The sequence below is a fragment of the Euprymna scolopes genome, chromosome 45, assembly GCF_053919585.1.
Source record: "Euprymna scolopes isolate OS-2025 chromosome 45, ASM5391958v1, whole genome shotgun sequence".
Lineage (NCBI taxonomy): Eukaryota > Metazoa > Mollusca > Cephalopoda > Sepiida > Sepiolidae > Euprymna > Euprymna scolopes.
Window position 1 is genome coordinate 7,151,556 of NC_136526.1, and position 11,138 is coordinate 7,162,693.

Here is an 11,138-nt window from a genome sequence, read left to right on the forward strand (position 1 = left end):
TTGCTAGTTTCTCCTTCACTTCTTTAAAGGCTTTCAGCTGAATATCATTCAACGAAATCTCTTTTCTTCTTCCTGTTACGTAACAAGTCAGAAAGAGGAGACAAGAGATCTGCACAGTGTGGGATAAAGCACCTGTAGTAATTTAGCAGGCCGAGGAAGTGCCTTAGTTGGCGAAGTGAAGTGAATGGTTTAAGGTCTTGTAGAGCCTTAACCTTTTCAGGTAAGGGAGACATACCCTCTGAGCTGATGATGTGGTCCAGGAAAACTAACTCTGAAGCACCAAAAACACATTTACCAGGGTTAATTCTAACCTGGTACTGTTGAAACCGTTCGAACAGTAGGCGGAGGTGAGTGACATGTTCCTCAGGTGAGGCACTTGCCACGAGAATGTCGTCTATGTAGTTATAGACAAAGTCTAAATCATGCACTACCTCGTCCCTGAAGCGTTGAAAGGTACTAGCCGCGTTTCGCAAACCAAAAGGCATAGTCAAAAATTCAAACGCTCCAAACGGAGTTGTTACAGTTTTCGAGATGTCGGCTGGATTCATTGGAATCTGATGGTATGCCTAAACCAAATCTAGTTTGGAGAAAGTCTTACAACCGTGCAGTAAAGAAGCGAAGTCCTGTATGTGTGGGATTGGGTAACGATTGGGTACCGTAGCGGCATTCAATCATCGGTAGTCCCCAGTCAGACGCCAATCTCTGGAACGTTTCGGGATCATGTGCAAAGGGGAGGCCAATGGACTGGACGAGGGGCGTATGATTCCCAGTTGCAGTATATGGTTGAACTCTGCCTTCACTGCTTTAAGTTTATCAGCAGGGAGGCGTTGAGGTCGTGAGAATACAGGAGCACCTGTGGTCTCAATATGGTGAGCTGTTGAGTGAGGTGGTTCACTCACAACAAAATTCAAGTTAGTTAACTCCAGGTAGGAGTTTAATTATATATGATATGGGTCATCAGCAGAAGCAATGAAAAATACAGGGCCGATAGATGTGAAGTTCGGTTTTGAACCCGTGACGGAAAGTTCCGTATTAGTATCTATCAGGTGTTGTCTGCGTATGTCAACTAATAGGTTGAAGTGATGCAGAAAATCTGCGTCTAATATGAGATAGGGCAAATCAGCTATCGTAAAAACCCACGTAAAGTCTCTACGGAATTCCAAGTTAAGGGAACGAGAAATTTGTCCGTACGTGGGAATAGACGAGTGATTTACCGCTTGCAGTGTGATGAGTGAAACTGGCGGCTTCTTGGTGAGGAGTTTCAGTGGCCAAATGCTGCAAGCCGCTCCTGTATAAACCAAGCAACACGCTTAGGATAAGGAGTCAGTGATAAAATAGGCACGGTTGTGGGTGGTCTGTGGAGTAGGTGCCGTGCTCAGTTCTCCAGACAATCATTTTCCTGGTTCAAATACGAACAGGGCATTGTACAGCGCCGTGCGTCCTTGCCAAAACGACTGATAAAAGCATAGTCCTGGCTTGCTAGAGTGACGGCGGTGATGGCGAATGGCTTTTGTAGCGGCGTCTGGGTGATTGTGATCTGGCCACACTTAGCTTCCTCACCTTTCTGGTAAGCCGCTCGAGATCGTCAAGTGTGCATTTCCCTCCGATAAAATTACTTAAAAAGCAATGCCGTTTGGCCTTATGTTAACAACAACGGGTTTATTTAAAAAAAGGCAAGATTGTATCTCAGAATGGAGAGAAAGAAAGAAAATATAAATGATTGTTTCAAGGTGTCGTCTGCCATCAGACTGCTGTCAACAATAAGTAGCAGTGAGAGGAGTGAGTGAGAGAGGTCTGTATAGGTTGCTTGCTGGCATCCCTCTGGCGATCGCAGCTGAGATCCCAAAGGGCTAAAAATAGTCCTTCAGGGGGACAGCTCAAATCAATGCGCCCTGCCAACTGATTGGTCAGTGTGGCCAAATCACTTTGGCACCGGGCATTGATCCGCTTATAGTAAATAGTTTGTTAACTGCTACACATCCTGTGTAATTAGTCTTTTAAAAAACTGACTCATCTTCTTGGCACATCTCTAAATTCATCCTCGAGCACTCAACACGTTCTCGCTTCTGGAATGGTGTGAGCAACCTGGGAATCCATCTGGCAGACACCTTATGCATATGGTCATGAATAGTTTCCACAGACCCTGTACTAATCTTGACATCTTGGGCTATTTGGCGAATAGTAAGGCGCCGATCTTCCAAAATGGCAGCCTCAACTTGACGGACAGATGCCTTATCAATGGCAGAAGGGGGCGACCCGGTCTGGGAGCTGTTTCCAGACTTCCGGCCATGTTTGAATTCACAATGCCAGCGTTTTACAAGGTCATATGATGGGGCATTATCACCATAAGTTTCTTTCATTTCAGTAAAAGTCTCCTATGGTGTGCGTCCTTTCAAATACAAAAACCGGATCACTGCTTGACATTCAACAGGCTCCATTTCACACCTGACTCCGTTCAAACACCTGTAAAACAGAAACCACAATTAGTTCAGAGCTGTAATTTGCCACATAACCCGTAGAGATAAATCCTTGCACATGCAAAATTTCAGCTAAATTAAACAACTGAGAGTGGGTCAGGGGCATTACTTATTGCACGCCCCTCGTAAAATGGTCAACATCAATTTTGGAATATAGTCTTTTGTCATTTATTCACTATATTGCTCTGTAATTACATTGAGCTTCTTAAATAAAGATTGGTATATATTATAAGAAAATATATTTCTACAGAAAAATATATATTTTTGGTGCTTGAATCGACCGCCCAATTTTTTTTTTTTAAATGTTCTTTTAAGCAAAAACAAGTCATGTCAAAAATACTAAAACATCTTAATATTTGAATAGTAGTGTTATCGTGTTTTTAAGTTAAAAAAAAAAAAAAAAGTCTATATTGGCTACACGTTGGATGGCATTACAATACGAGTTAAAATATGTGTTCCAAGTTATGTCCTATTTCTGCAATCTTCTAGGTTTACTCCAAAACATCTCCGAAAAACACAATTCTCTTTAATTTTTCCGTAAAAATACTTCTTACTATAACTTTATAGCCAATGAATTTTCATAATTTTTGGATACATTACTATTTTCGATATGACAATTCGGGAAGTAATATTACTTTTGCTTAAAAGGACAAAAAAAATTTTTTTTTTTTAAATGTTGCCTCTTTGAACAAGCACCGTGCTTGTTCAAAGAGGTGACATAATTTCCTTATCAATTTGTTCAAACTAGGGATGGGACATCATACCGGATGCCAGACATTCACCTGGTATCTTATATATTCCAACCGAGAGATCTTTTTAAGATTCTGGCCGTTTCTGTTTGAGTGCAAATGTCTGAATCTCTCTTGCATTTGGGTTCACCAGGTATATTTGCCAAGTAGTTTTTAAAATCGTTTTCCCATGAATCCAGTTGCCCCTATAATTACTGGATTGATAGAGATCTTCCCAAGATTCCAGTTTCTTTTAAAGTCGTACATAAGACCTTTGTATTTCGTAATGTTTTTCCCTTTCAGCTTTGTTTAAAACGAGCATCATTGGAGCCACTAACTTCTTCTAAGGTTGCTTCTTTCTCTTTCCTGTCCCATATCACTATGTCAGGTTTTATGGCTCCGTTTTCTAGATACGGAGCTGTATGAATTTCAGTCATAGTGGACGGTGAATAACTTATTTCCAACTGTTCTTTCTGGTAAACATGTTCCCAGGATTTACTGCTGCATTCAATATTCAACTTTTTACAGATTGTCTAGGTTGGTTTTTTTTTTGTTTTATGGCATATCAACCCTTTTTGGGTTATTGAATGCCGAATTTAAAGATTTTGAAGAAAAATTTTTTTAACAGAATATATTTGTTGCTTTCAAGTCGGTTTCTATTTAACCCAAAGTTGGGACCTTAACAGATACTACCACTCTGGGTCAGAATGAACCTGGGAGCAATGGCAATTAAAAGGGTGGCTCCACACTCCCCAAAGCCTGCAAGCTGGGGCCTCACCATCGGATATAGTTTAAGGTCATATCCAGGACCTGATAGACGATGGAGATATTTACACACTATTGTATTGTATAGTAGCCGTTCCCCAGCAAAACTTTAGTTGGATGTGAGATGGTTCACACTCTGCGACAGAACCTGCACTTGCTGTCATTGTTGAGACCATTTTTTTTTTTTTTTTTTTTTCGAGTATTGATCATGAAGCGTTAATTTTGTGCAGCCAATTTACAATTCTTAGCAGTATCCGTTTTGTAGCACGAAATCAATATCAACCGGTGAATATTCATTCATTACAGTGCTCCAATTACTAGGGCTCGGACAACAGCATATTTGTTTGTTTTGACTCGAGTGTGTATCCGTTGATATCTTATAGGCTTTATTATTCACGTTTTATTTAGATGTAGTACTTGGTTGATTAACTGCGTCCGATATATACTTGAGGGTCAAAACAATAAAAATATTCTGTTGTCATAGCCCTAGTAATTACATTGAGCTTAAATAAGGATTGGTATATATTCTAAGGAATTAAAGTATATATTATTTTTAAAATATAATTATCCACTGACATGTGTTTCGTCATCTACACCTCATCAGAGTGGCTGAATCTAGTGAGATTCGAAATCGGGACCCCATGGTAAGAAGCCTAAACCCTTACCCCTCGTGTCAATGGATAATTATATTTTTAAAATAATATATATACCGCTCCCCATATGGGGGTACCAAATTAGTTAAAGGGAAAGTTATTCCCCACTCGCATTTAGGTAAAAATGCACTTTTGTAAATTGAATTCATTCAAGACGTGTCGCAAAAACAAATAACATACATAAATCGTAATATATCCGAACAGTCAGCAAGGTGGACGAGGAGTAAGAGTTTAGGCTTCTTACCATGAGGTCCCGATTTCATATCTCGCTGGATTCAGCTACTCTGATGAGTCATATATATATATATATATATATATATATATATATGTGTGTCTGGAAATATATTTTCTTATATACCAATCTTTATTTAAGAAGCTCAATATAATTACAGAGCAATATAGTGAATAAATGATAAGACTATATTCCAAAATTCACGATTTTATAATTTATTCCTTTCAGTTGACATTTACAATTCTTGACATTATCCGTTTCGCAGCACAAAAGCAATCAATTATATCAATCGGTAAATCTATTTTGCCCTTAACTTTTAGGCGTTAATTTTGAGCAGCCATTATAATCATCCCCTGATCATAGTGAAGCGATCCACTTCATAGCCAGTCATTTAGAGCTTCCCTATTAATATATTAATACGAATAGAGGAGTTGAAGGAATATAAAACTATCTTTAGTAGGAAAGATTTTTTAAGACATGAACCAACTTTTTGCGTCAAGCATCTAGATTTCAAATAACAAAAGTCATCTATATATCAATACGATAGTGCGTGTGTTATTTTGTGTGTCACACATTTTTTTTCTTCCGAGTGACTGTCGTTTAATTGTTATGCCTTCTATTGGTCATCAAGCCTTTATCTTGGGCAACCATTATAATGCTTCTGATCATAGTTAGGTAATTACTTTTTTTTTTATTACTTTTTTTTCTCATCTGTCTGTTCAAGCTGGGGATGGAGCATCCTCTGGATGCCAAACATTAACCTGCTAACTCAGATATTACAACCGAGAGATTGTTTAAGATTCTGACTGTCCCATTAAATGCAATTGTTTGGATTTCTCTTGCACTTAGTTCACCAGGTATATTTGCCAGGAAGTTGAAATTCTTTTTCACAAGCCCAGTTGCTCCTATAATAACTGGAATGATAAAGAACTTAAGATTTCAATTTCTTTTCAGGTTGAAAAATAAGACGACGGTATTTTGTTATCTTTTCCCTTTCAGATCTGTTTAACGCAGCGTAAGGAGTACACAATTCTCACATGTTACAATCTACTGTTACTATATGTTATGTTGCTGCTGCCGTTTTTTTTTGTTACTGCTAGAGAGCTCCATTTCTGCTAATATTCGTAGCTATTTACTTGCCTCCCCACGAGGGCAGAGTTAGACACAAGGTTGGTTTTTAATGTAGGGGAAATTCCCAAAATGCGGTACCCTGGATAGGAACAGAAATAAAAATCATCTTGGTCAAAGGATTTCTCACCCCCTGATCGAAAACAAGAAGGGTGAAGTGTAGCATCAGAACAGATACTGCACTGTGATCTTGGCCCGAATTCTTGTTAACATTCATATATTAAAGAAATTTTTACCTGCAAGATTAAAACACATACAAGGTAATTGAAATCGCATTTTTCCCCCCTACAACTAATTAGACATTCAAAAAAAGGACGCATGAATAGAAAACTGCAAATTTTTCATCTACTTCAAACTTAAATTTACATCATAAAACATTTTTGCATGGGAAATCTAATAGGTTGACCCAAGAAAAAAAAAAAAAAAAAAAAGCTTAAAAAGCGGTTTTATTTGGCTTATTCCAGTGTTCTATTCAATGTTCCAGTTTCTGACCTTCAAGATGTAGATTCGATAAATTTTCGATTTCGAGCAGAATGTTTGCAAACTCAAAATTTCAACCAAAAAAGTTTGTCAATATTTCCAAATACTTGTAAAAGCAGCAGAGAAATTACATTTGAGAAAAAAATATACCAAACATCTTTTTCTAACGTCATCCTTGACAACAGGATTTTAATCTCAAATTCGGATTCTACGCTAACACACTGTACACTCAATAGGTAATAAAGGAAATTATTGGGGGTGGGGGGTATTCAATATTTTCAAATACTTGGAAAAGTAGTGGAGGAATTACATTGTATAAAAAAATTAAAAAAAGTTAATTGTCTTTCTAAATTATTAGAAATTTAGAGTCAGGATTATCTATTCCACTTGCAGGAGAATGTCACTTAGGACGGACTAACATTTAATGGATATATGCCTTGGGTTAAAGTTCGAAAAGATGCGCCTAAACATCGGAGATAGCATTGGCCAAAACATTATCAATGTAACAACTAAGATGAGAAAAGCAGCCGAAATAATAAACTAACAGAACTCGTGGAAATTCCATTGTAGTTTGAAAATTTGGAAAACGCATAAAAAAAATGAAAAACAAATTTAAAGCAATTTTGCAAATGCTTTTAACTTTTAAAAGCTAAAAAAAAGAATAGATTTATAAAAATTTTATTTTTCAATGAAAATGCAACATTTTTTCTGAACAATTAATATAAATTATAAAGGAAAAGATGTCAATTCACTTGCACATTTTTAAATTTAAAAAAAAACTAAAAAATCTGTCTCCTCTTAAAATAGCTATTTTATTTCAAAATTTTAAAAAGCCAACTTGGAACCATAATCAGTAGCAATGCGTTTTTTTAATTTTTTGGAGGAAATGGTTTTAATAATTTTTAACTGACAAAGAGCGACAATAAAGGGAGGTAAATCGTTTCTCAATGTTTGCGATGAAGTTTTTTGTGACACTGGACATCCAGACACATAAATTTAGATTATCAATCTTTCTTCGAAAACAAGATTCAAGAGAAGAAAAATCACTTTAGAAAAGTTTCAAGTGTTGAGAATAGTTGTTTATAGGATTGCCAAAACTGCCTGAAATAAATTTTCATTAATAAAAAAAAAAAAAAAGTGTTAACTGATAAAAATTGAACATTAATTGCAAGAATTGGTTAAAAAAAAAAAAAAATTAAAAAAAAAAATGGTTAGAAGCATTTGACAACTGCAATAATTAAAAATTGAATATTTATTATATTTCAAAAACGAGGTTAGCAAAGTAGAAAAAAAAAAATCAATCTCAATAGGTTTGAGAAAGATCAAGAGGATCACAGAATTATCTGCGAAGCAAAGACATTTTGAAATGTTAAAAAAAAAAGAAAAAAATATTACCATTATTTTGAACTGTAAAAAAGTTGCTATAAGGTGAAAAAAATGAGTTAAATAATCAAAACGTTCATCTTTAATGAAAAAAATGTTTAAGGAAAATTATTATTCAGGCCATAAACATCCCCATTGTAACATGGTTGTTGTGCTCAAACTGTGTTCGTTACAGTTCAAGCCTTTCTTGCCCCCCCCCCAACACACACCGTCCAGCACAGTTGAAAAGGAACAAACAAAAATAAACAAGGACAGGTCATCATTTTTTTCCTTTTTAACAAAAACTCTCCCTTCCCAACGCCACTTTTGCTGCCACATGTCCATCTAGCCAGTTTCGTTCCTCCTTCCTCCGATCCATACTCGTCCTCAACTTTACACATCTATTTTCTGCCACTCACCTTTGCTTCCTACCAACCACGCAGTGCGTTTTTTTATCCCCTTTTTTCTTCTAATACACATGCTTCCTAATTTGCATATGCACTCTTTTCGGCTACTGTTGCTGCTAACCTCCTCACAAGGCAGCCATCCTTCGCTGCTGCTGATATTTTCGCATGCGCTCATATGCACTATGTTACACCATGAGTCAAGGCGACAAGCCATTTAAGGATAATAGTTCAGGAGATCTACGTACATTAACAGTTGAATGATTACGAATATTCTGAGTACCAGAAATCTCCACATGCAACCGATTAAAAACCCAGAAGAAAAGTATTCCTTGCTTTGTAAGAAACATCGCTTAAAGAATATGAGGACTAAAGGATAAAAGAAAATGGTGTTAAAACGAGTTACAAAGCTGTAGTATGTAAACCTCAATGACCACTTCATACCTTTCAAAAAGTAATGTTGTAAGAAATAAACGGTAAGATGGCCAACATCTTGGAATTTGGAATATAGACGTTTTATCATATATTAGTGATGGGAAGATTCAGATACAATAACCGATTCCCTATTAAATTCCCGATTCGATTCTTTATGAATCTCTAATTTAACTACGAAAATGTTATTTTATTCCGATTATTGTAAAAACACATCTTAAATTTGCATATATTTTCTCATAAAAACACTTGTGAGGGGATGATCTAGAGATATATATATATGATGATTGCAACGTCTTGTCAGACGAGTGCCACTCCTTCAGACACTTAAAGTCCATGAGCCCAAAAATGACTTCCATTTCCACAGGACCATTTTTATAGACAAATGCCTGAGCGAGTATCTATACACAGATGATGTTACAGAGTCTTAGCTTTGTACGACAGCTAAGTTTCTCTCTCTGTTCAAAATGTTGAGAACAAGCAAGAGCAAGATAGCCAACAACAAATTAAACTGCAGACCAGCTTAATGCGGGTAATGGTCTTCCGCTTTATGGTTTTTTAAATCAGAGATTTGCTTCTCCTAGAAAGGTTGCCTTTACCACGGCTTACAGGACCCCTCTCCATCCCCAACACACATACACAAATATACACGGTGCTAGTTGGCCGTTGACCCCGAAAAAAGGTTCATTCGCCCTTTGGAAGGTCTTGTTTTTAATCCTTCAGGGAGACTAGCCGCCCTCCTCACCAAACAAGTCTGGTGGGGGAACCAGTTTAGTCGCCGGTGACCCGACCACGAAGCAGGTAGTATTGGGTTATATGGTACCAGTAGCATATGACATGACTTTACATACTAATATATATATATATATATATATATATATATATATATAGGTATTTATTATAGTAAAAAAATAATTATGACAGCCCCTTTAAGAAATTCGTTTATCGTTGAGCACTTTCAGTTGAATTAAAAGTCGGTCAATTTAGCTCTTATGCATAGATCATCGTATAATGATTAGATCACTGTCTGTCTGGCGTAAATGAACACTTAAAATTAAGATGTTTAAAATTCAACATTATTTCAAGCGGTTAATGGTAGCCGAATGGATTAGGTCTCCGCTAATCGAGCCAGAGATGTCTCGTGATACGGTGTTCGAATCGTTCGACTTGTAGTAATCGTGACACCCTGCACTGAAGATTCCCGAAAGAATGAAACACTAGTGTCTGTAGGTATTTAATTATTATAGTAAAAAAATTATATATATATATATATATATATATATATATATATATACACACACACACACACACACACACACACACACTCTGACATACAGAACTAGTCAAAACTGCATACATTAGTTGTATAGATTGAAATGAAACAACTAAAACTAATTAAGCTTCAAATAGAACGTTTTGGAAAGCAACAGCTAAGAGGCAATAACAGCCCATTTTAAGCTCCTATCAAACCGATCTGTACATTGGACAAAATACAAATCTAATATATAAAAGGCTATATGTCTGTCTCCATATTTTCAAACTATCTCCTCCGAAACTAAAAGTTGCAGAGCGGCGCTAGGGACCTCAAATGATTGGATTTTTTTATGGACCGTTCTTTTATGGGTCTTTATCCGGTTAAAGTAGTTTTTAAAGGGTCAAAATTGATAAATAGTTATACATTTTGTACATTCGTCTTAGTTTATTTTTAATCAGTTCATATGCATGCCACATTGGTAACGTCACCAGCTTTGAATGCTACAGTTTTGCTTTTGGTTTCAATTCTAGCTGACGGCACCCAAATACTTTTTTTTTTTTTTTTTTTTTTTTTTTTTTTTACTTTTGAAATCCCGACTATAATATATACAAGATCTGGAGAAATTAAAATATATTTAAGCATATTTTACGACCGGGCAAAGCTAATTATACTTTTATAAAGCAGTTTTACTACTTTATGAAAGATTAAGGCACAACTGTACAACAACTTGCTGTTTTCTATACATTTGATATTTAGGTGTGAAAAATTGATCCCGCTATTTATTTCTTTCACTAAAAATCTTTATTAAAACATTCTCACTTTTCAAATTATCACCTGTAAAATAAATAAAACTTTGTTGATTTAACAAGTTGCTGGATTACAAAAACCACGGCCATCGTAGTGTATATACTATGGCACGCATTTCGTAAAAGTGCGTCTATAAAATATATAGATGACAATATAAGCCAGGAGCAAAGTGCAGTATCTGTTCTGATACTACACTTCGTCTTTTCTGTACTAGGTCCGTGAAGGAGAAATCTTTCTAGGCCGAGGGAATTTGAATTTTTTGATCCAGAAGGTAAATCCTGGGAAAGTGAACCTCCTAGAACTGTACAGATCCATACCTCGGCCCAACAACAAAGCCACAGAAATGCAAATAAAAATGCATCAAAACTTTTTTTTTTTTTAACATGCACACAATGAAGAGCAACACTTACTGATT

At 36.2% G+C, this 11,138-nt stretch overlaps 1 protein-coding gene across 13 annotated transcripts in view; it reads right to left on the minus strand.

Annotated features, from left to right (window-relative positions):
- Positions 1–11,138, minus strand: part of LOC145269026 (uncharacterized) — a 185,118-nt gene that overhangs the window by 45,974 nt on the left and 128,006 nt on the right. For all 13 annotated transcript variants that reach the window (XM_080124603.1, XM_080124605.1, XM_080124614.1 and 10 more), the window contains one exon: positions 11,134–11,138. This exon is cut by the window's right edge and continues 425 nt beyond it. In XM_080124603.1, the coding sequence (XP_079980729.1) occupies positions 11,134–11,138 (5 nt within the window). The remainder of the gene's footprint in view (positions 1–11,133) is intronic.